This window comes from Melospiza melodia, chromosome 15 (genome assembly GCF_035770615.1).
Source record: "Melospiza melodia melodia isolate bMelMel2 chromosome 15, bMelMel2.pri, whole genome shotgun sequence".
In the NCBI taxonomy this organism is placed as follows: Eukaryota; Metazoa; Chordata; class Aves; order Passeriformes; family Passerellidae; genus Melospiza; species Melospiza melodia.
The window spans coordinates 3,897,493-3,921,985 of NC_086208.1; the positions used below are offsets into that span (position 1 = coordinate 3,897,493).

The window sequence follows — 24,493 nt, forward strand, 5'->3', positions numbered from 1 at the left end:
GCCACGGCGCAGGCCACGCCCCCAGCGGCACGAGCCACGCCCCCAAGTAGCAAAGACCACGCCCCCACATTTACATCCCCACACGAAGCCACGCCCCCGGCTCCACCCCGTCCGTGTTGGCCACGCCCCCAACCCGTCAATCACACCAAGCCACGCCCCCGCCGCCGTGTCTGGACCACATGAACATTTTTATTAATAATTTTTTAAACATTAAAAGATCAGACGCAGGGAAAAAAAAAATCCAGTAATACAGAAGGAAAAGGGTGTAAAAATACCGATTTCTGTATCCCAGCGCCCCCGCCGCCCCTCAGCGGCACAGGAGGGGGGTCTGATACAACCCCAGCCCGGCAAAGGGGCACCGCAAAGCCAAATCTGCATTAAATTCCCTCCCCACGACACCCAAACCACGGGGCTGAGGGAGGGAGAGGTGGGAACCTGCCCCCATCCGCCCCTCGGCGTCCCAGGGGAAATCCCATCTTGGGATGCGGCTGAACACACACAGAAACAGTTCCTTCCCAGCTGAAAAAAAAAATTAAACTCGTCAGGAGGAAGGCAGGGAGGAGCCTTCCCTGGAGAAAGACTCATTCAGGGTTAGCTGGAGAAGGGCGTCACAGGCACTGTGTGACCCGGCATCCTCAGCTGCCCCCAAACTGGAGCTGGGAGCCAAACCAAAATCCCTTTTCCCCTCCCTCTCCTGCTCTCAAGTCACTGAGAAGACTCAGCCCCCACTGATCCCTTCTCCCCCTCTCTGGCACCTGCAGGATCCTCCTGGAAGCAAGGGATGTGCCCCGGGGACATCAGGGGAAATACATCCCCCCGCAAACTCCCTGCTGCTCCCAGATTTTCCTTCGTGGCTCTCAGGAAGCCCAGCAGTTACGAGGTCAAAATACAGCATTGTGTGAGTGTAATAAACCAAAAGTACAGTTTCTGTTCTTAAAATTAATGACATCAACTACATGCACGTTACAAAACCCTCCCCAAAACAGCAGATAATCAAATTCTTCATAGCAAAGGCCAAGAGAAGAGAGAGTAAAATCAAAAACCTGCTTCCCCTCATCTTCCTGCTACAGACAGAGTGAGGGGGAGGAAGAGACAAACACCTGGAAGGTCCTGGAAAGAGGAATATTTGCCTCAGAGAATGTCTTCCCCCATCTCCCCACACCCTAAAACAAGACAGGGAAAAGGAATCATCATCCAAACCGTAGCTCAGCTGAAGCCCAAAAGAAAAAACCTCTTCTCATCAGGAGTGTCGGCATCACAGAGCTCACATGGTACCCCCCAAAAAAGTGCATTTTCAGAAAAAAAACAAACAAAAATAAAAATAGAAGGTTGGGGAGATGAGGGCAGAGGAAGCGAGAGGGAGGCAGCCCAGGATGAAGGGCTGGATTTGCTGGGAAGAAGGGCTGGATTTGCTGGGCAGGGTTAGTTTCCTCTGAAAGCACTCTGTGCAGCTGAGGAGGCTGCCCCAGCTGCTGCGTTCTGGAAGCTCCTGTTGGTGAGGATGCCTTGGGAAAACTCCTCCTGGGCCCTCTGGAAGCTGGCTCCTGTGCGCCGATACAGGGAATGCACCTGGGGAAGAGAGGGATTGAAACCAGCCTGTGGGATTGCTGCACACACCCAGCTTGTCCCAAGCTAAGCAGCTCCCTGGACAGCTACAGAGCATGGGCTGCAGCCACTGGCTCCATGGCAGATTTCAGGAGAGCTTCATTTGCTGAAAAATGTGGAGCTCTCAGCAAAATTAGTGGTTTCAGACCCAAAATTCCCCACACTGTGATGGTTCATGCTTAACCCAGTATTTACTGCAGGGCAGGACCTGAAGGTGCCAACAGCATCAGGTATTTCCTTCAAGATAAAGGCAGGAGAGCAGAAGGAAGTACCAACAGAAAGAGGATCAGTCCAGCCTGTCCTTGGCTTCCCCCAAGCTCCATTTCTGCTGTTCCTGCAGAAATCCAGCCCTGCTGTGGGCAGGCAGGATGAGGGAGGAGGGCTGGGTTTAGGATCAGTGGGAAGGCACTCACTGGGACCCCACCAGGCTCTGAAAAGCCCCACAAGGCTGTGGGAGCAGTGACAGAAAATCCCTGGGTGCTGAACAGAGCCACGACCACCTCTGCTCAGCCAGCTCCAGGCAGGACAAGGGGAAATGGTTTTAAACTGCCAGAGGGCAGGGTATCAGGAAATAAATCCTTCTCTGTCAGGGTGGGTTGCCCAGAGAAGCTGTGGCTGCCCCAGGATCCCTGGAAATGTTCCAGGCCAGGCTGGACAGGGCTTGGAGCACCCTGGGACCATGGGAAGCGTCCCTGCCCTTGGCAGGAGGTAAGTTGAGCTCCAAGATCCCTTCCCAAATAATTTCATGATTCTATGACTCCCAAAGGGAGGCTACTCCCCACTTCAACACTGTCCAAAAAAATCTGGCATCGCTGCAGGAAGCACAAGCAAAACCACTTTAATTAAAATCTCCTGAGCCACCAGTGCCCCCATCCCACCATCATTCCCAGGTGGGTGAAGGGAGGCATCAAAGCCAGGAGCCCTGGGGGCAGCCTGAGCTCTGCTGGCCCCCGAGGCACTCACCTGCTTGAGGAGGAAGAGGGAGAGCACGGCGCAGAGCGTGAAGAAGGCTGCCACCACCATCATGATCACCACCACGGCCACGTTGCCGTGCACCTCCGAGAGCGCCGCGATCCAGCCGCTGCCAGGGACAGGGAGAGAGGGGCTGGGCATGGACAGTGTTCCAGCACAGAGAGGGGCTGGGCATGGAGAGAGGGGCTGGGCATGGACAGCATCCCAGCACAGAGAGGGGCTGGGCATGGAGAGAGGGGCTGGGCATGGACAGTGTTCCAGCACAGAGAGGGGCTGGGCATGGAGAGAGGGGCTGGGCATGGAGAGAGGGGCTGGGCATGGACAGCATCCCACCACAGAGAGGGGCTGGGCATGGAGAGTGTTCCAGCACAGAGAGGGGCTGGGCATGGACAGCATCCCAGCACAGAGAGGGGCTGGGCATGGACAGCACCCCAGCACAGAGAGGGGCTGGGCATGGAGAGAGGGGCTGGGCATGGACAGTGTTCCAGCACAGAGAGGGGCTGGGCATGGACAGCATCCCAGCACAGAGAGGGGCTGGGCATGGACAGCACCCCAGCACAGCTGGAGCACAGCTGGGAGCACACCCCTGCTGCAAGGCAAGGTTACAGGGCAGCACAAAATGGAAACGGGGGAGCCTGGAGCTCGTCCAGGCCTTTGTTTTGGGGATAGAGTTTCCATTAGCATTTTTAGAGGAGGATTGTGCTCATCCCACCCACATTTCAGCTCTGTGCCCTCCCCTCAGGCAGCAAAATCAATACCCTTGGCGCCAACAGTGACTTCCATGGGCACCTTCTCAAAATTCAGCCAGGAGGGGTAAAGATAGGCTGGAAGAGCTGAATTGGGAGAGATCAGCTGGCAGGTCTGGAGCCTGGAGCTGAGTGTCACCCTGACAGGGATGAAAGGGTTGAGAGGAGGAGGAAGAGACAGGAAGGGATGGAGGTGGTGAAACCCTGGCACAGGCTGCCCAGAGCAGCTGTGGCTGTGGAAGTGCCCCAGGCCAGGCTGGATGGGGGTTGGAGCTACCTGGGACAGTGGAAGGTGTCCCTGCCCACGGTCCCCTCCAACCCAAAGCATTCTGTGATTCCACCATTCCAATTCACAGACACTGGGAGGTGTTGAAGGAAAAGGAGCAGAGAGAATTCACAGTTACCAGCACTTGGCTGTGGCTGAAAATACCAAGACACCTCACTCAGAACACCTTCTTGGGAGCTGGAGAAAGGAGCCTTTCCAAGTGCTCCACCAGCACACCGTGTGCCAGCAGCAGCAGGAGGAGGGATGGGTCTCATGCCATGTGTGGCACTGCTCCTGGCAGCACAGGGAAGCAGAAAGGCACACCATGCACTGCAGCCAAAAATACCCACGCTGGCTGGCTGGCTGGCAGCAGGGAGCAGAGCAGAGAGCTGCAGGCAGCCTCTCCAGGGAGACTGAACCCACTCCATTCCCCCGTGACTCGGGCAGGGGGGAGGCAGGGTCAGCACTGCCCACGGGCCCTTCTGCAGGCACAGGGCACAAAGAGACAGCAGCTCCTGCCTGCAGCCTGCCCTGGGACAGGCACCACGGGCTGCTGACCTTTCCTGAGCTCCCTAAATCCAGAACAGGCTGCTGACCTTCCCTGAGCTCCCTAAATCCAGAACGGGAGCTGCTAACCTCACCCTGAGATCAAGAACAGGCTGCTGATGTTCCCTTGAGCTCCAGAACAGGCTGCTAATCTTCCCCGAGCTCCAGAACAGGCTGCCAACCTTGCCTGAGCTCCCTGAGCTCCAGAACAGGCTGCTGACCTCACCCTGAGCTCCCTGACTCCATAAGGGACTGTTAACCTTCCCTGAGCTCCCTAACTCCAGAATGGGAGCTGCCAACATTCCCTGAGCTCCCTGATTCCAGAACAGGCTGCTGACCTCACCCTGAGCTCTGTGACTCCAGCACAGGCTGCTGACCTTCCCTGAGCTCCAGGACAGGCTGCTGACCTTCCCTGAGTTCCCTAAATCCAGAATGGGAGCTGCTAACCTCACCCTGAGATCCAGAACAGGCTGCTAACCTTCCCTGAGCTCCAGAACAGGCTGCCAACCTTGCCTGAGCTCCAGAACAGACTGCTGACCTTCCCTAAGCTTCCTAAATCCAGAATGGGAGCTGCTAACCTTCCCTGAGCTCCAGAACAGGCTGCTGATCTTCCCTGAGCTCCAGAACAGGCTGCTGATCTTCCCTGAGCTCCAGAACAGGCTGCCAACCTTGCCTGAGCTCCCTGAGCTCCAGAACAGGCTGCTGACCTTCCCTGAGCTCCAGAACAGGCTGCTGATCTTCCCTGAGCTCCAGAACAGGCTGCTGACCTTGCCTGACTCCAGAACAGGCTGCTGACCTTGCCTGACTCCAGAACAGGCTGCCAACCTTGCCTGACTCCAGAACAGGAGCTGCAGCAGGGGCAGCAAGGTGAAAGGAAAGGCTGTGCTCTCCCTGCAGGGCACAGCTGCTGACATGAGGCTGCTGGAGCGGCTCCAAAAGCCCAGGCTCGCCCTTCTGGACAATGTCACTGAGAAAGGGAGAGGCTAAAAGCCTCTCTGCTTATCTCAGCCCACCAAGCACACGCTCCAGAGGGATCCAGGGAGAGTTTGGGGACAGAGTCAGGGCTGAGTAGCACCCAGATTTCAGGTTAGAGACCCCTCAGCCCCACACTGCTGTCAGGGAAGGCTCCAGTCTGAACAAGGCAGATGTGGTTCACACCAGAGGAGCAAATATGATCTGTGCTGAGTGAGGGAGAAGAGGCACAGAAGAGTTCTCACAGAATCACAGAACAGTTTGGGTCAGAAGGGGCCTCAAAACTCATCACACTCCACCCCTCTGCCATGGGCAGGGACAATTCCCACTGTCCCAGGGTGCTCCAAGTCCCATCCAACATGGCCTTGGACACTGCCAGGGATGCAGAGACAGCCACAGCTGCTCTGGGCACCCTGTGAGGGAAAAATTCCTGCCCAATATCCAGTAATTCACATACTCCCCTTCTCATACTGGGATTAGGATGGGAAGAGCAGAGAAGGGAGGCAGCTGGGACCTGCCATGAGCTGAGAGAGGAAAACCACAGCAGAAAGAACAGGCAGCTGTCAGAAGCAGGCCCCAAAGCTCCTGCCAGTCACAGCCCTGGTGAGAAAAGGGATGTGTGACATGGCAGGCAGCAAAGCCAAGCTTACCTGTCTCCCCAGCCAGGAATTCCAACAGCCTGGATGATGTAGATTGCTATTTGGCAGAAGAAGATGAAAAAGAAGACAAAGAAGCTGAAGGAGCTGTCAGACCTGCAGGAGAGAGGAGTGAAACCTGTGATCCTTGCACTAAGAGGAGAGGAACAGCTTCAGTGAACTCCTTTCTGCAGGGAAGAGCTGCTGAGGGGAGGAATTTGGGCACCTAAATGTGTCCATCTGCCCAGAGCAAGATGGGGTGAAGGCAGCTCCCTCCACAAACACAGTGTGCTCCACATCAGTGTACCAAACAGTGTCTTAGAAATTATTAAAGTGAATAAAACATGAATTCAAAGTGTCCTCTGTCTGCCTGGGCTTGGATTTCAGGATGAAAAAGGATCACCATAATTAAGTTCTATCAGACAGATCTAATATGTTTAGCAACACAGTGCTCTGGGTTTATCTAATGATGCAAAGAGCTGGAAAAATCCTGAGGGCAAAACACGATGGGAACAGATAAACCCAAAGCTCCTCCCACTAAGAGATACATCCCTGTTACAATAAAAACCAACCCAGCACTTGCCTGAAAGCCTTGTAAATTGGTCGGTACCAACAGAGAAAGGCACAAGGGGTGAATAAAATTAACCACAGGATGGAGAGCCCAAAGTCCACTCCTCTGCTGTTGTCCACTGTGAACCACGCCAGGCAAGCCAGCAGGTTTAGGAGCAGGGTGATGGAATGCACTGTTTGGGGTGGGAGAGAGAGAAAAACAACATCAGCAAGCTCTTGGAAACTCCAAAGCACCTTCAATGCCTCAGTGAACACAGGGGGAGCTGCAGAAATTAAGGTGACTTTGGGCCATCTAATTTCCCTGCCTCCCTTAGAAGGGAAACAGAGCTTGACATAAGAAGCTCATCTGATCCTGCTGCTCACAGCCAAATCTTAAAATAGGTGCTCAAGCCTCCATTAAACAATTAAAATTTTGTCATGAATGAGCTATTCCCAAAGCATAAACTCGAGGTTCTTCATAAGAAAGGAGGGAAACCTGATTTGAGCCTCGCAGGCAACACCAATAGCATTTACTGCGTGACAGAGCTCAGCTTTTCACACAGAACCTCCTCCAAAAGAATTCTGACTGCAGGTGAGGTGTGGATTACTTACACATCCACAAGTAATAGAGCATCTTGCATATCCTCTGGTAGTCAGCTGGGATGTCTGCAGAGAAGTCCTGGTAGAAGCAGGGCTTGATGGGACACCTCTTGGGGAGAGGAGGCCAGTTGTTCTGCCTCGCTGTGGGAGGGAGGAAGGAAGGAAGGAAGGAGCAGCTTTTCACTTGCTCTTCTCTCATTCAAAGGCTAATCCCACCCCAGAATTTCCAAGCAGTTGTTCAGCAATTGTTGAATTCATGCATTAAAACCTTGGCAGAGCCCAGGGGCTGGGCAGCACAGCAGGGATGGGATAAACTGCTGGCACAGCAGCTGTGTGCAGGGGTTTTCCTTGGAGGAAGGCAGAATTCCCTGCACTGGCCACCATCACTCAGCCCTGCAAGCCCAGATTCAGCCACTTCACACCAAGATTAGGGGGAAAATACTGGATCCTGTGGTTAAAAGAGCATTGAGGCTGAGGAGAAGAGCTTTGCTGCCCTCAGTGAGAAGCCTCAGCGTGGCAGAGTCACTCACCAGCTCTGACACGGGCACAGATCAATGCTTGAGAGCTTTTGGTGGTGAAATGCAGCTGCTTGAGGGCAGGGACCCACCAGAACTGGCCTCCAGCATCCCACCTTCCCATCTTGGAAGCTGTGGGATGCCAGGCACGTCCCAGAAGGGCTGGCACGGGGAATTATCCTGAAATCCTGGCAAACCAAGGGAGCCAGGCTGCCCTGGGCAGGAGTCAGTACTCACGGTCGATGCTGGCTGCGTGGCTCTGCAGCTCCCTTTCCTTCTTCTCCAGCTCTGCTGCCTTCCTCTCTAGCTCTGCCTGCTGCTGGAGCAGCCCTGCCTGTGCTGCTGCAGCCACGGCCTGGGGAGGGCACAAACAGCAGAGAGGTCAGCCCTGCCCTGCCCTGTGGTGGCACCTGGGTGCCAGGCGGGGAAGGAAACAGGGCACAGGGTGACATGAAAGCTCAGCCCCTGACACCTTGGGCACAGGGTGACATGAAAGCTCAGCCCCTGACATCTTGGGCACAGGGTGACATGAAAGCTCAGCCCCTGACACCTTGGGCACAGGGTGACATGAAAGCTCAGCCCCTGACATCTTGGGCACAGGGTGACATGAAAGCTCAGCCCCTGACATCTTGGGCACAGGGTGACATGAAAGCTCAGCCTCACACATCTTGGACACAAGGGTGACATGAAAGCTCAGCCTGTGATATCTTGATTCTGCCACTGGAGGACAAAATCAAGTTATCCTACAGGAAGTTAGGGCTGGCAGGAGGAGCTTACCCACAGCTTCTTCTACCTCACACTTATCTCACTGCTCTGAGCTCATCACTCCAGAGTGGTGAGCAGGGCTCCTGGGCTTACCAGGACAATTCCCTTCCCAGCTGCCTACCACATGTCTTAAGGATCTCTTCGACCTGTTTTATATTCTGAGAAATTATTCTTTCTCCCAGTTCTTTGGATGAGGTGGTGCTGGTGGCCGGGTACTTGCATTTGCTCTCCTGGCACCGAGCATGTCTGACCAGACACCAGAACTAAGCTAAAAGCATTAGCAGGATTCATTCCAGGATTTCCAGAGGGAAGCCAGAGCCAACAGGACACAAGGCAAAGCAAGCTCTGCCACCAGAAGGACAGGGAAGGAGATAGAAGAACTCCACATGTGTATTCCCTACAAAGATCTGCCTCGGAAATACACGTTGAAAATCCCACCTGCAGCTTCCCAGTGCCCAGCCCAGGGAATGCTGTGCTCCCAGAGGCCCTGGGAGCTGGAGGAGGCTGGGAGGGCAGCAGGGAGGGGCTGTACCTGTGGTGTGGGCTCCACAGATGTCTGCAGCACAGCCGGCTGCGAGGGCTGCGTCGCCGGCGTCGTCCGCGCTGCATTTGTCTGGGAGAGATCAGGAAAAACAGGGCAGGAGAAACACAAAAGGCTCTTGGTGAATTGTTTAAAGCAAAATAAAATCTAACTAATCTCCCCTTCCTGCCCTCCTTCTCCCACCTGGCTCGTGGCAGCAGCCAGGGAATAAGGGTGAGGCTCTCCCAGCCATCCCTCAGTGGCCAGCACAGCTCAGCTCGCAGCCCAAGGAGCAAATAAACGCTGCAGTGCCCTGCCACAAACCATCTTCCCCTTCACACTTCATGGGGCTTCCCTGGGAGCCAGCAGGCAGCTGGAGAGGAGCTGTTCCATGCCAGTGAGCTGGGAGCTCATTACTGCTCCAGTGCAGGAGCAATTTCCCTCTCCTGCACACCATGAGCCACATCCACGGGGAAATCCAGAGTTGTGCTGTGATGGCCTCAATGAGAGGAGGGAATGATGCATCTGACTCCATTGATATTAGAAGGTTAATTAATTGCTTTATTATACTACATTATTCTATACATCTAAAACTGGATCTGCCCAGCACTCACTCTGCACACACTGCTTACCTTGCCCTGAATCTCATGACTGTCACTCAACAGTCCTGACACACACACACACTCTTGGCCCTGACAGGCCAAGGAAACAAAACACCATCACTTTAGGTAAAAAAGCTCTATGCTGTATTCTACTTTTGCACAAACACAGGCAGAGCAAATGATAAGAATTGTGGTTTCTTTCTCTGAGGTTCATAGAATGTGAACCCCAGAAATATTCTTGGGAAGAATTGTGCCTTGCTTTTCTCTGCGAAGAGAAATGTGGGGCTACAGAAATCAGCTGTGAAATCCTCTATTTTTTAAGCTGCACCTATCAAGGGACCTTCTACAGCACTAAAAGCACCACCAGGCACACAGAGCACAAGGACACGTGGCACTTACCCGCTGGGAGCTCTCAGAAAAGGGGTTGAACTCATCCAAGCCACTTTGGCTGGTGTTTGTGAGCTGTGTCACCGAGGGGTCCTGCAGGGAGAGAGCACAAGGAGAAATCAGCACTGGATATGGGCTATCACCACTGACAGCACTGAATTGTTCAGTTTGGTAAAAGGCCTTTAAGAACAGCAAGTCCATCTCATCCATGCTGCCTGCTTTCCATCTGCTTGTTAGCTGGGAATTTGAGGGGGTGAAACACATCCCTGCCACAGGGAGACGGCCCTGGCTGGCATGGAATTTAAATATCCAAGGAGATGACTACCAGCAAGGCAAGACTTGTCAGCAGAAATAATCTCCTGTTCAGCCAAGAGGGATGTCTGAACAACCACAACACAGGAATACTTTGTGCAGGTTACTTCTGCTAACCTACAATGAGATATTCCTAATTTCCAGGGATTTGGATTCATCCACCCATGGTCAGGATGCTGCTGGGACTCACAAAGCAAGCGTGGAGCCACACAAAATGAGATTTTAGACACAGCTGATCCTGGCTGAGAGATGCTGGCAAGCTAAAATGCCACTGATTGCTCTGAATAAGTGAAACACTCAGGAAAATTGAGCTGGAGGTGTGACACCAATTATTTTAGGAGGTTTTAATGCTGCTGGCATAACAGCTCTCACTTCCACTCACAGCACCTCCCACTCGTCTTTTAAACATCCTCTGATGTTTAAAAACAGGCTCTCTGCACCTCACACACCTCCCTCCCCTCACCTGCAGGGTTTTTACGCAGCTGTTTTTCATCTCCTCTTTTCCACCTACTCCTCTGCATGCAGAGGTTCCTCTTGGGCAGCCAGGTGCTGCCCTCTGGAGCACTCCTCCTCCCCTTATCCCAGCAACGAGGCCCTTTTGGAACTCGGAAATCCTCCTGGCCTGGCAACCTGAGAGCTGGGAGTGGCTCAGAAAATTAAAACGTGGCTTCTCCTCCCTCCCTCAGCACCTCGTGTGTCCAGACCAGCCCTTCTAATTTGGTGCTCCATGGGGGGAGAAGGAACCGAGGCTGCTCCAGGGCTGATGGAGCTGGGGCACGGAGGAAAATCCCTCTGGAGCCATTCCCAGGTGTGAAAAATGCATATTTTATGAGTGTTTTTTTTTTGCAAATATTAAAATGAATATTGTATGTGCTGTGTTAGAAAGTTATGCTGCATTAATTTTCTTAAGCAGACGGTAAAATAGAAACTATGCTATGTAAGATACTTTTTTTAAAGAAAGGACGCCCAGTGAGACAGCAGCCACAGGACACCTAAATCTTTCAGAGAAAGAGAATTTATTGCCCTCTTATCAGAAGAAACAAATTTCTTCCTGCCTTGCCCTTGCCCAGCCCTGAGATGCTGTCAGGATTAAGAGGAAGAAGCTGACACTGACCAGACAGAATTCTGTGTTTGAATGGAATTTATGCATCATGTATGAGGTGCATGAATATGCAACAGGCTGTTGTTTTTAAGGGTTAATCCTGTTAATGTGTGTCCTTTTTCAGGCTTATGCTGCCCAGAAAAATGACTACCCACAACTCTTTGTTTCTATTGTCTCATATTGTCCTAATTCAAGTTGTCTAAATTATTATTACTCTCATTATATTGCTATTTTTATAACCATTTAATTACTATGAAACTTTTAAAATTTTAAAAAGAAGTGACTGGCGTTTTTCACACGGGGCTCTAGCGCAGCCTGGTGCTGGGCAGGAGCACAGGGAGCAGTTAATGAGTAACAGCAGAGCTCCTGCAGGGCAGGCACTCCCACCACCAACAGGTCACACTCGTTTGTGAATCACCTCTCATTCTCCCCAACGCTGCTCAGGGAAGTTCAGCTCCCCAGCGAGGAAAGGCTGCAACAAGTGGGAAGAAGCAGCAGGGCTGCCATGCTGGAGATAAAAAGTGCTTTTATTTCATTCCTGACTCCTCTGGAAGCTTCAGCTGTGCAGAGATAAGGGCTGTCAGCACAAGTTTATACTTCCCCTCACGCATGGCAGTGCTGCCCATCAGCACAAACCCTTTAGTCCAGACTAAAGTCCAGCAGAAAACAACTGCACAAGGAAGAGAAGCTCCCTTCAAGGTGTGGGAAGTGGAATGTGAGAGCTGCATAACCCTCCAGAGAGCCTGGGTGGGCAGGCTGGCAACAAGGAAAAATGCTATTGTACCACTGTAAAACACAAATTTTACTTCCCTTGGCTTATCTGCACCCAAAAAAAAGCTGGAGGCTCCTCAAGGGCAGGGAGAGCACCACCACAGTTTGATTCCCAAGGCAGACAAGCTCTCATCTTGCTGCACAGCTTTCAAACAAAATCACTTAATTAGGCTGTGAGGCCAAGGCCCAGCAGCTGGGCTGAACTTGCCTGCTATTGTGCAAGCGTGCCTAAAATAGGAACCCAAAGAGCAGAGAATCTGCAACAAAGCTGAAGTGTTTGGACACGTGCCTGGGGAGGGCAGGAAGGAAAGCAGAGGGTGAAGCACAGGCAGCAGCTCCTGTGAGCCTGGAGCAGGCAGTGAGGGATGAGAGAGCACCAGGAATGCCGAGATCAGCCAGGAGCTGCCCACAAACTTGGTGTTTTACAGCTGTTTTCTGCCAGCTAGCAGCAAAAGGCAGCTGAGCCTCTCAGAACGAGCCTTGGAAAGGATCAGGAGACAGGGATTTAATTCAGAACCTCTTGGAGCCACAATAGAGGTGTCCAGCCACAAAGCTCGTGCTCACAGATCAACAATTGGCTGGACCTGCAGGGTGCCACGGGCAGATCCCATGTGCTGCCCTTCCAACCATCACTTCTTGAGTGCCAGGGATGTGTGATGCTGTTTCTCATGGCTTCAGGTGCCCCCAGCACAGAATAACCCCACATCTGGACCAAACTGCATTGCCAGGAATATTAAAACAATTTTCAAATGCAGCTTTAATGCAAATACAAAGTTGCTGTCGTGCTGCTGAAAGGTTTGGGCACAACAGGTTTGTGCAAGGAATTCTATTTTTTTTTTTCTTTTCTTTCTCTTCCCACAGATTAAAGAAACAAAATGAGAGGCCTCTCTAGATGAGATCAAGGAAAAAGAGCTCAACCTAGAATCACCTGGAATTTAACACAGTTGTCAAAATATCACAGTATTGCCCCAAATATAACCAGTCCTGCAGACTGAGGGTGCTGCCACTGCCTGGGAGATGCACTGAGAGAAATCTTGAGGATTTTGTTTTTGATATCTCTGGAAAGGATGGAACTTTCCAGCTCTGTCTGAAGCTGGAATCAAAGTTTTGGAGGCAGCTGCCACTTGCAGCAGCAGGTTACTAGATAAAGGAAGGAAGTTAATCATCTCTCATGAACTGGTTACAATAAGTAACAGAGCAGCCAGAGATATTTTTAACAGGACCAAAGCAGCTTATTTTACACAAAGCTTGGAGAACATCATGAACAGAGCCTCCTGAAAAGGCAGAAAGCTCAGGATTTGAGGAGGATGAAGCACTGAACTGGGAGCTGGAGCAAGGAGGGACAATCCTGGTGCTGTGGCAGGAGAGATCCACGGGCTGGGACACTGTCAGTGGGACACTGTCACTGTCACCCCAGCACAGAGCCAGCACCTGGAGCCAGCCCCTGGCAGGGAACAGGCTGTCCCACAGGCTGGGATTCCATTTCAAACCTGACCAAGGAGGCTCCAGGAAGCAGCAGTCAAAAATTCCTCTCGACCAGCAGCTGGGGACTGGGGAAATTTTCTTGGAAAAATAAAAAAAAAAAAAAAGGTAAAACAAAAACTTGCAGTCCCAAGAGGAGGGTACAGAAGCTTCCACAAGGATCAGAGGAGCTGCAAAGAGCTCTCACAGAGGAATCCACCGTGGGACATGTGTCAATCCTTGTTAAGTGAGCCTGACGTGGGAGTTACTGCCTGGAAATCACCTTCAACCTTTTCTTGTTTGATCAGTGAATAAAGAGTGAGCACAGCCCTGTTCTGCCAGATACCAGCACAGCTTTAATGTGCACAAAGCAGCTGAAGGGAGATGACAAGAAAGATGGAGACAGACTTTTTACAAGGGCCCAAAGTGACAGGAGAACAGAGAATGGCTTCAGACTGACAGAGATTAGATTGGATATTAGGAAATTCTTCCCTGTGAAGGTGGGGAGGCCCTGGTACAAGGTGCCCAGAGAAGCTTTGGCTATCCCTGGAAATGTTCCAGGCCAGGCTGGACGAGGCTTGGAGCAGCCTGGGACAGTGGAAGTGTCCCTGCCCATGCAAAGGGTGGGACTGAATGAGCTTTAATTTCCCTTCTAACCCAAACCACTCTGTGATTCTAGGAATATTTACTTCCTCAAAGCCAAAGCGACAAATCCCACGTCCATGAACAGCAATATATTCCATCTCCCAGAGTGAACACCAGAGGAACACAATCATCCCAACTCTTCCCATTCCTGAGCGTCACGGGACTGTGTCAAAATGAAAGTGAGGAAGAAGAGAAAGAATTTTTTCTCTCTGATTCCTCAAAGGACTCAGCTCTATCAACAAACAACTCGTGTTTGGCTCAGCCATGAGATCCAAGGTCAGGAAAGCAGTTTTTCCTGTGCTCACATCCCAGACAAGCAGCGGAGGTGAGGCTGGGCTCCAGAGCCTGACTGTCACACAGAGGCCGTGCCAGGCCAGCTCCCTGCATCAGTGACCCCAATTTCCAGAGGTTAATCCCACAGAGGAGAAACCCAGCGAGCACACACCGAGTCCTCAGTGACCTTAACAGCAATCCTCTGCTTGGAGCCACGAAATCCACGGCTTTGCCACGGGAACTCACTTTAAAGCCGAACCGCCTTAAAAACAAACCCAGAGAGACTCAGAGAACAACCAGCCCGCCGCGCAGCACGGCCGAGAGAGCTCCAGCGATGGATTATTTTGAATAAACCCTCAGAGCAGGCATTCCCAGCTGGGTGGGAGAGCCCCCCTCGAGGTGAGAGCAGCCGGGTGCGGGGACACAGCGGGAGGGACCTGGGGGTCACAGCGCTGCGGAAGGGGTTCGGGATCCCAGGCGGTGGCGGCGCAGGGGAAGGGGCTGCAGAAAGAGGAGGAGATGGGACCGTGACCCGCGGTAGACGGGGATCGGGACCCGGGGCTCGGCTCCAGGCCGCCCTCAGGGCCGGGGGTCGCGGCCGCCTCACGCCCCCCTGGTCCCGCCCTCTCGCTCTGATTGGTCGAGATGCGGAGGAGCGGCTCCGCCATTGGCCGGCGGCGCTTCACTCAGTGCCACGTCCCGGCGTGCGGGGCACGGGGCCCCGGCCGGGCCGCGCCGCGCCGGGAGAGGCACCCGTAACCCGCGCCCACCTGGAAGGGGTTGATGTCCACCGGGTCGGCGAACGGGTTGGTGTCGAAGCCCGACATGGGCGCGATCCAGCTCCTGCTCCGCTCCCGCCCGCCGCCGCTCCTGGCGCTTCCGGGGCACCCGCGTGACCAGGAGCCGCGTGACGTCACGGCGGCGCGCACAGCTCGCGCGGGGTTAACCCGGTGGGCGTGGCCGCGTGACGTCAGGCGCGGCGGTGGCGGCGGGGGGGCGGTGAGGGGAGGGGGGGGCAGGTCCTGCCCGGCAGAGCCATGGCGGAGATCCGCGGTGAGCGGGGCACGGGCACCGGGCACCACCGCCCGCCCGGGGATGGGCTCCGCGATGCGACACCGGCACCCCCTCCGGGACCCCCCAGGGCCACGGGGAGCAGGGCCCGTGAGCCGCGCCCCCAGCCCGGGCACCCCCAGATGGCCGTGTGATGGTCGCAGATCGTCCCCACAGAGTGTCCCCTGCCAAGGCCGTGGTGCTCTCCCTCCCTGCCATCCCGTCACCGTGCCCCGCGGGCTCCGTGCGTGTCCGGGAGGATTTCCGGGGCTTCTTTCGGTGCCCCGCTAACACCTGCCTTCCCTCCCGCAGTGTTCCCCCTGTCCTGCGCGGTGCAGAACTATTCCTGGGGGAAGGTGGGCCTGGAGAGCGAGGTGGCCAAGCTGGTGGCCAGCGGTGACCCCCTGGTCCAGATCCAGCCTGACCTGCCCTACGCTGAGGTGAGTGTGTCTCTGTGTCCATTCTGTCCGTGTGTCCGTCCCATCCGTGTGTCCACCCCGCGGCCGTGGTAGCTCTCTCCATCCTGTGTCCTAGCGGGACACGATGCTGCCCCTCAGCTGTCCCGTGTCCCCCTGGCTTGGCATGACTCAGCCCCCGAGGGAGCTGCCAGGGATCACCTCCCTGGAAAAGCCCAAGTCATCCGTGCTGCCTGCCCGGCTCGGCTCGGGGTGCCAGCCGTGTGTGTTGGTGTCTGGCAGCTGTGGATGGGCACGCACCCGCGGGGCGATGCCCTCATCCGGGATAACCGCATCCCCCAAAAGACCCTGGGCCAGTGGATCGCCGACAACCCCGCCTGCCTGGGCGCCAAGGTGAAGGACGCCTTCCAGGGACACCTGCCCTTCCTGTTCAAGGTGCTGTCGGTCAACACCGCCCTGTCTGTCCAGGCACACCCCAACAAGGTAGGGAGAGCCCGGTGTGGGCAGCCCGGGTGGATCTCATGTCCTGGGGACTCAGGCAGCTCCTGTCCCCTCTCTGCAGGAGCTGGCAGCGAAGCTCCATGCCCAGTTCCCTGAGCACTATCCTGATGCCAACCACAAGCCCGAAATGGCCATCGCCCTCACCCCCTTCGAGGGCATGTGTGGCTTCCGGCCCGTGGAGGAGATTGTCTCCTTCCTCCAGAGTAAGGCTGGAGGAGGGGGCATGGTCAGACTCCGGGGTGGGGATGGTGTCCATGGGATGGGGATGGTGATCCTGCTCTCTTGGGCTGGGCTTCGGGATGGGGATGGTGGTCACACTCCCTTTGGGCTGGGCTTCGGGATGGGGATGGTGGCCGTGCTCCCTTGGAATGGGCTTTGGGGTGGGGATGGTGGCCATGCTCCCTTGGGTTAGGGTTTAGCATGGGGATGGTGGCCATGCTCCCTTGGGTCAGGATTTGGGGTGTGGATGGGGGCTGTGCTCCCTTGGGATGGGCTTTGGGGTGGGGATGGTGGCCATGCTCATTTGGGATGGGGATGATTGCCCTGTTCCCTTGGGATGGGATTTGGAATGGGGATGGGGGCCATGGTCCCTTGGGATGGGCTATGGGGTGGGAATGGTGGCCCTGCTCCCTTGGGATGGGGTTTGGGATGGAGATGATGCCCATGCTCCTTTGGGATGGGGTTTGGGATGGGGATGGCAGCCCTGCTCCCTTGGGATGGGGTTTGGATGGGGGCTGTGCTCCCTTGGGATGGGGTTTAGGATGGGGATGAAGGTCCTGCTCCTTTGGGATGAGGTTTGAGATGGTGATGGTGGCCCTGCTCCCTTGGGATGGGCTTTGGGATGGGGATGGTGGCCATGCTCCCTTTGGGATGGGCTTTGGGATGGAGATGATGGCCATGCTCCTTTGGGATGGGGTTTGGGATGGAGATGATGGCCATGCTCCTTTGGGATGGGGTTTGGGACGGGGTTTGGGTTGTGGATGGCGGCCCTGCTCCCTTGGGATTGGGTTCAGGGTGCAGGCAGCGCTCCCAGGGCTGGGATTCGCTGTGGGGACAGTGACAGTGCTCTCCCCTGGCCTGGGCTGGCTCTGAGCGGCGCTGGCCCCGCAGATGTCCCCGAGCTGCGGGCGCTGATCGGGGAGGTGGCCGCGGAGCAGCTGGAGCGCAGCGGCAGTGATGACCCGCGCGGGGTCTCGGCCGCGCTGCGCGTGTGCTTCACCCGCCTCATGAAGAGCGAGAAGAAGTTCTTCGTGGACCAGCTGAACATGCTGGTGAAGAGGATCTCCCAGGAAGGTGGGTGCTGGCTGGGACACCCCAAACCACTTCGGGGGGCTGTGTTTGGGGAGAGGCTCTCCCCACACCGGGCCTGGTCTGTCCTGTGCAGCGGCAGAAGGGAAGGACACGTCGGGGAGCAATGGGGAGCTGCTGCTGCGGCTGCACTCCCAGTACCCGGGGGACATCGGCTGCTTCACCATTTATTTCCTGAACCTGGTGAGGCTGGAGCCAGGGGAGGCCATGTTCCTGGGAGCCAACGAGCCCCACGCCTACCTGCACGGAGGTGAGCATCGTGGGGCTCTCCTAGCCCGGCATCCTGCAAGGCCTGGCTGTGGGGACGGGAGGAGGGGCTGGGCTGGGCTGGGCTTAGGGCTGGGCGGAGGGCTGGGCTGAGGGCTGGGCTGGGCTGACAGCGCTGCCCCGTCCCCACAGACTGCGTGGAGGTGATGGCGTGCTCGGACAACACGGTGCGCGCCGGGCTCACGCCCAAGTTCATCGATGTGCTCACCTTGTGTGAGATGCTCAACTACACACCAGCACCCAGCAGCTCCAAGATCCTCCCGGCAGCGCAGAGCCAGCTCGATCCCCACGTCTACCTCTACGACCCACCCGTGCCAGACTTCACCATCATGAGGATAGAGGTGAGAGGTGACAGCTCCGTGCTGGGGACACCGGGTGGGACACACCAGTGCTGGCTGGGGCTTGCTCACCTTTGTTACCAGTGTCCTGGCAGGGTGGGAGTGATTTTGGGTGTAATGGGGTGCTGGTCTCTTTATCCCTCCCTGGAGCTTGTTCACCTTCTCCAGCAGCTCTGGGCAGAGGGAGAACCAGGAAGAGGTCCCTGGGCTTGGGCTGCTGCAGGCCCAGCAAAGGGGTGGGAGTGGGGACAAGCCCCTTCCAGCTCTGCAGAGAGGATCAAAGCTGAGGGACACCCCAGCACAGTGACATTTCCCTTGGCAGATCCCTGCCTCCATCAAGCTGTACCTCATCTCTGCCATGGACTCTGCCAGCATCCTGCTGGTGATCCAAGGGACAGCCGTGGGCACCTCCACAGCAGCAGCCTCAGAGATGTCCCTGCGCCGTGGCTCCGTGCTCTTCGTGTCGGCCAACGAGAGCATCTCCCTGCACCTCTCCTCACCCGAGGGGATGCTGCTCTTCCGAGCCTGCTGCCTCCTCTGAGCAGCACCTGGGACACTTCCACCACGACACTCCATGTTTTGGTAGATAGAAACTGCTGTGGGCAAAGTCTTCTCGCTTGAAAGGTCTCCCTCCACCTGTTAAACCCCCAAAGCAGCCCTGAGGTGTAGAAAGAGCAGTTCTGTGGATTGACCTCTTGGAGGTGGTGCAGACCACAGGCTTTCTGCTGCTGCTGGTGGGCTCTTCCCAAGCCTGGCCAGTGTCCCCCTTCCCTGGCTGTAAAAGGAGGCTGCCTGGGGGATGATGGAGCAGGAGAGCCTCTGCTGCTGTGAATAAAGAAGTGACTTTGTCCCTGGCGAAGGGCAGCGTGCTGGAGGGAGCAGGAGGATGGAGGGGGACAGAGAGGCTGGGAGCAGCTCCAGCATGCCCCCAACGTTGGCTGTGATTCCCCCCTTTGCTCTTCAGGCACAGGAAAAGAGTAAAATGTGATGAGAGAACACAGGAGTCCCCCTCACAGCACCAGCAGCCCTTCTGAGTAATGAGATCCAGTTTATTAAGTGCTCCCTTTTACAAGTAAGATACAAAAACAAACAAACATGCCCCCCACCCAACCAGTTCATGTCTCTTGACATGAAATATTTAAATAAGGTTTCTGTATAAGAAGCTGATTGTCCTCTATGTCATAGAGCAGAACCATGGTTTAAGGCAGCGTTTATGGTTTGCAGCAGGGAGGCTCTCCAGCCCCCCAAATCCAAGCCCTGTGCAGAGCTGGGATGGGGGGCCTGGGCTGTGCCTCACCTGCATCAAAGCAGCGTTGAGGAGAATGGGAATCAGCCATTAGCTCCAACCCCAGAAACTCCCAAATCCTTCCCTTTATACCCCCATGGAGGTGCCAGGCCCTGCCTGTCCTCCCTTCCCACCCCAGCCAAGTGCCAGGTCCCATGCAGGTCACCAGAATGTCACTGTGCCACCTCCCCTGGTATTGCTGAGTGTAAGGAGAAGTCTTTTGGAGTCAGCTGGTCTCTGCCACGAGCAGCATCATTCAGTCCTTGTGCCACCGTCCTGGCGTGGGACCCGGACACCCACCAGCCATCCCACGAGACAAAGAAAGTGCTGGATTTTGACCTGTTCTTGTGCAGCTACTGGATCACACAGGAGAGATTTTCTCCAAAACAGCAGGGGCAAGAAGAGGAGGCAGAAGGTTTTGGGGGGATGAGATCCAGGTCTTCATCATCGGGGACCTCGTCGAGGTGGTACCCGTCCTGCAGCAGCTGCCGGCTCAGGTCCTGGGTCACCTGCTGCAGGGGGACAGAGCAGAGCTCTGCAGGATGCACACACATCCAGCTCTGGGGGTGATGCTCCCAGCCCCAGCCAGAGCCTCGAGGGGTCAGGGGGATGAGGGAGCCCCTGGGGACCCCACAGTGTCACAGTCAGAGCCTCGCACTTGCCTCAGCGGAGGAGTATCCCGAGGAACACCTGGATCCTGGCTCCCCGTCACTGAGGGGAAAAAGAAACAGAGCTGGCCAGGAAATGGGGGCTGTAGGGTGCAGATGAGGGGAATTTGGGGGAAAAAAGGAGCTGGAAGTGCAACCCCAAGGAGTATTTGAAATCTATGACAACAGGAGCATATCGCTGCCCTGAGGTGCCCAGTGCCATCAGGGATGCTCTACAAGTGACAAGGAAAATCAACCCTCCCAAAAAGCCATCTGGGAGCACCCCCACCCTCAAAATTGTGGGATATTTACCCAAAATCCTGGGCTATTCACCTGTCTGAGTCGAGGGAGACCAGGTTTTCATCAGCTGTCTGGCTGAGTGCCGTGTAGCCCTTGTTGAACTTCACAGACCTGCCAGGAAACGCAGGAGGGAGACCAGCACAGATGTTTTATGTGCAAACACATCCGTGGAGCTGACAGGCTGAGGAGCCAGGGCAGGGATCCCACTCCTTCCCACCACCAGCTAAACCCCAGGACACCCAAATAAATCCATACCACCAAATCACCCCCAAAATAGAGAAGCGAAAAGCAGTGTATTTTATTATACTGGGTGTTCCTGGCCAAACAGAGCCAGCAGAACAAGGTCCCAAACTCTTCTTTAAAATCCTCTGAGTTTCCCAGTGTCCCCAAAGAAAAGGCATTGAAAAGAGGAGGAGGGGATCAGACCTTTTAGGAGTTGGTTTCGGGGCAGTGGGTGCCCCCAGCAGCCCCTGCCTTCGCAGCGCTGCCTTTGCCAGCTCCCGCTGCCTCTCTGCAAGCCAAGCACAGGGACAGAGACAAAAATCCCCAAGTGCTCCCAAAGGGGTTCTTCTCCTGGGGAATGGGTGAGGAGGGTGGTGCAGGTGAGCTTTTATAAAGGTTTTATCCCACCAAGGGATTAAAGGGCTTTTGGTAACCCCAGCTCTGGGAGAGAGGTGGGAATGACACCCAAAATCCCAGCAGAGTGCACCAAGCATCACTTACTCAGCTTGGCCTGGATGGAGGGAGGTTTGCTCATGATGTATGGACCTCTTTTCTCCACCACATCTGTCCCTTTGTTCAGCCTCTTCTTTTCAGCCCAAACCAGCTAAAAAAAGAGTGGAAGAATCATTTAGCACCTCTCCACGGGGATGAAGTAAAGCAGAGTCATCTGAGAGCATCTGATCCTTCCTGGGAGCTCAAGGTCAGCAGGGAGATCTGTCCCCAGGGAAATCTGTCCCCAGGGACAGCCCAGGAGGAGGGAGAGGAAAAGGAATAAGCAGATCTGTTAGCAGATGAGAGGATTATTTGGGAATGGTGATGCTAATTAAAAGCACAGGTAGTCACCATCAGTTCCTGTGCAAGCCTGGCTGCAGTAATACCTGGGAAAAGGTGGTGGAGGAGATTTACTGAGAGGTTAATCAAACACAAATGTAAGGATTGTGTATTTTAATTTGGGGTTTCCGAGCTTCTCCTTTTATCCAATTATTGTCAAGGAGAACCAACGCTCCTAAGGGCAAGAGGGAGGATAAAACCTCCACAAACACAAGAAGTAATGAATAAAATAGAGGGAAAATCAGAGAGAGCTGGCACAGGAGGGACATGGAATTAAAGGAACAGGGCAGAGGACTGGGGATGGTGATTGGAGAGCACAGCCAGGATTAGCCTCAGTGTCTTAAGCTGGAATTAGCAGGACAGAGCTTTATGGTGGGAATGACCAGGCAGGCAGTGTCCCCCCAGATCTCTCTGGGTGTGCCATACCCCTTCCTGGCCAGCTGATGCTGTGCTGACACACCTCTGTGTGTGTACATATATATATATTTATTTGTATATTTATATTTATACACTGCATACAGTACTGTGCCTCCCTGTCTGCAACTCTGAAAGATGAACTGTCCCACTGTATTGTTCCTATACTGCCCCACACACGCATCCCACACTGCCCCATGGACATAGCCCAGCCCCATAACCCCTGTGCACACACCCCACACTGCCCCATGGACATAGCCCAGCCCCATAACCCCTGTGCACACACCCCACACTGCCCCATGGACATAGCCCAGCCCCATAACCCCTGTGCACACACCCCACACTGCCCCATGGACATAGCCCAGCCCCATAACCACTGTGCACACACCCCATACTGCCCTACAAATAACCCCAGCCCCATAACCCCTGTGCACACACCCCACACTGCCCTACAGATACCCCCAGCCCCATAACCCCTGTGCACACACCCCACACTGCCCCATAGACATAGCCCAGCCCCATAACCACTGTGCACACACCCCACACTGCCCCATGGACATAGCCCAGCCCCATAACCCCTGTGCACACACCCCACACTGCCCCATGGACATAGCCCAGCCCCATAACCACTGTGCACACACCCCACCCCACACTGCCCCATGGACATAGCCCAGCCCCATAACCCCTGTGCACACACCCCACACTGCCCCATGGACATAGCCCAGCCCCATAACCCCTGTGCACACACCCCACACTGCCCCATGGACATAGCCCAGCCCCATAACCACTGTGCACACACCCCACACTGCCCCATAGACATAGCCCAGCCCTATAACCCCTGTGCACACACCCCACACTGCCCTACAAATAACTCCAGCCCCATAACCACTGTGCACACACCCCATACTGCCCTACAAATAACCCCAGCCCCATTACCACTGTGCACACATCCCACACTGCCCCATGGACATACCCCAGCCCTCCACCACCCCTGTTCACGTACCCCACACTGCACCACGCTCTCCTCAGCCACACAGCCCCACACTGATATCCCACACAGCCCCATAGCCCCATGCAGATACCCCACCCCTGCCCCAAACCCCCATGCGCATATCCCACACAGCCCCATACAGATATCCCACACAGCCCCATAGCCCCATACACGAATCCCACACAGCCCCATAGCCCCATACACGAATCCCACACAGCCCCATACACATACCTCACACATCCCCATAGCCCCATACAGATATCCCACACAGCTCCATAGCCCGATACAGATATGCCACCCCTGCCCCAAGCACATATCCCACACAGCCCCATAGCCCAATACAGATACCCCACACAGCCCTGCCATACCCACGATGCAGATATCCCACCCCTGCCCCATACCCCCTATGCACATATCCCACACAGCCCCATACAGATATCCCACCCCTGCCCAATAGCCCCATAGATATCCCACACAGCCCCATATTCCCATACACATACCCCACACAGCCCCATAGCCCCGCACGGATATCCCACACAACCCCATAGCCCCATGCACATATCCCACACAGCCCCATACAGACATCCCACCCCTGCCTGATAGCCCCATAGATAACCCACACAGCCCAATAGTGCCATGCAGATATCCCACACAGCCCTATGCAATATCCCACACAGCTCCATAGCCCCATACAGATATCCCATACAGCCCCATAACCCCGTGCAGATATCCCACACAGCCCCACGCAGATATCCCACACAGCCCCATGCAATATCCCACACAGCCCCACAGCCCCATGCAGATATTCCACACAGCCCCATGCAATATCCCACACAGCTCCATATCCCCATACAGATATCCCACACAGCTCCATAGCCCCACGCAGATATCCTATATCCCCATACAGATATCCCACACAGCCCCATAGCCCCACGCAGATATCCCACACAGCCCCATGCAGATATCCCACACAGCCCCATAGCCCCACGCAGATATCCCACACAGCCCCATGCAGATATCCCACACAGCTCCATAGCCCCACGCAGATATCCTATATCCCCATACAGATATCTCACACAGCCCCATACCCAGGATGCACATACCCCTCCCAGCCCCGCACTCCCATCGCGCCCGTACACCGCACGTACCCCCGGGCCCCGCCGGCCGGCGGCTCCACTGGCAGCGGTACCGGGAGCGGCACCGGGACCCGGCCCGGCTCCGCCGCCGCCCGTCGCCATGGCCGCCCCTGGCCCCGCCCCATGGCCCGCCCGCCAATGGCAGCGCGGGGCCGGCAGGGCTCAGCCAATGGGAGGCGGGGAAAGGGCGCGCCCCTCTGCCGCGCATGCGGGACGGGACCGCGGGACGGGACGGGAGAGCGGGACGGGGTAGGACAGAACGGCGGGACGGGACCATGGATTGAAATAGGAATCTTTTCGAGCCATAAGCTCTTGGTGGTCTATTTCACACCCAAGATAGCTCAGCCACTTTTGGAGGTCTAAAATCAGCAGGATGGCTTCTGTTGCAGTGTTGGAAACAAAAATTTTTAATAAAAGGCAAAATAATAAACTCTTTACAGAGAAAAACTGAGCCAGGTGCGAGAGGTTCTTGCTCCTGGTAAAACACCTCACAAAAAACATTAGTTTGTTTGTTCTCTTCTTTTTCTAGTAAATTGCTCAGGCA

General features: G+C 55.2%; 3 protein-coding genes across 4 annotated transcripts; 1 reads left to right on the forward strand and 2 right to left on the reverse strand.

Moving 5' to 3' along the window:
- Positions 1-169: 169 nt before the first annotated feature.
- Positions 170-15,141, reverse strand: SCAMP2 (secretory carrier membrane protein 2). Its single transcript, XM_063169430.1, has 9 exons — positions 15,014-15,141; positions 9,692-9,772; positions 8,703-8,783; positions 7,643-7,760; positions 6,903-7,031; positions 6,325-6,484; positions 5,757-5,858; positions 2,569-2,686; positions 170-1,569 (listed from the first exon to the last, which is right to left on the reverse strand). The coding sequence occupies exons 1-9, from the start codon at positions 15,068-15,070 to the stop codon at positions 1,423-1,425; spliced, it is 993 nt and encodes a 330-aa protein (XP_063025500.1). The 5' UTR covers positions 15,071-15,141; the 3' UTR covers positions 170-1,422.
- Positions 14,521-18,978, forward strand: MPI (mannose phosphate isomerase). 2 transcript variants are annotated; one of them, XM_063169429.1, is made up of 8 exons: positions 14,521-14,642; positions 15,606-15,733; positions 15,992-16,192; positions 16,272-16,413; positions 17,321-17,503; positions 17,595-17,768; positions 17,918-18,126; positions 18,446-18,978. In XM_063169429.1, exons 3-8 carry the CDS (start codon positions 15,998-16,000, stop codon positions 18,662-18,664), a joined length of 1,122 nt encoding a protein of 373 aa, XP_063025499.1. In that variant the 5' UTR covers positions 14,521-14,642; positions 15,606-15,733; positions 15,992-15,997; the 3' UTR covers positions 18,665-18,978. The 2 variants fall into 2 exon arrangements, with proteins under 2 accessions (XP_063025499.1, XP_063025497.1); XM_063169427.1 differs by lacking the exon at positions 14,521-14,642 and adding an exon at positions 15,258-15,296.
- A 173-nt stretch (positions 18,979-19,151) lies between these two features.
- FAM219B (family with sequence similarity 219 member B) lies at positions 19,152-24,051 on the reverse strand. The gene is made up of 6 exons (XM_063169431.1): positions 23,962-24,051; positions 21,079-21,181; positions 20,782-20,866; positions 20,389-20,466; positions 20,071-20,119; positions 19,152-19,920 (listed from the first exon to the last, which is right to left on the reverse strand). Exons 1-6 carry the CDS (start codon positions 24,049-24,051, stop codon positions 19,762-19,764), a joined length of 564 nt encoding a protein of 187 aa, XP_063025501.1. The 3' UTR covers positions 19,152-19,761.
- Positions 24,052-24,493: the final 442 nt, after the last annotated feature.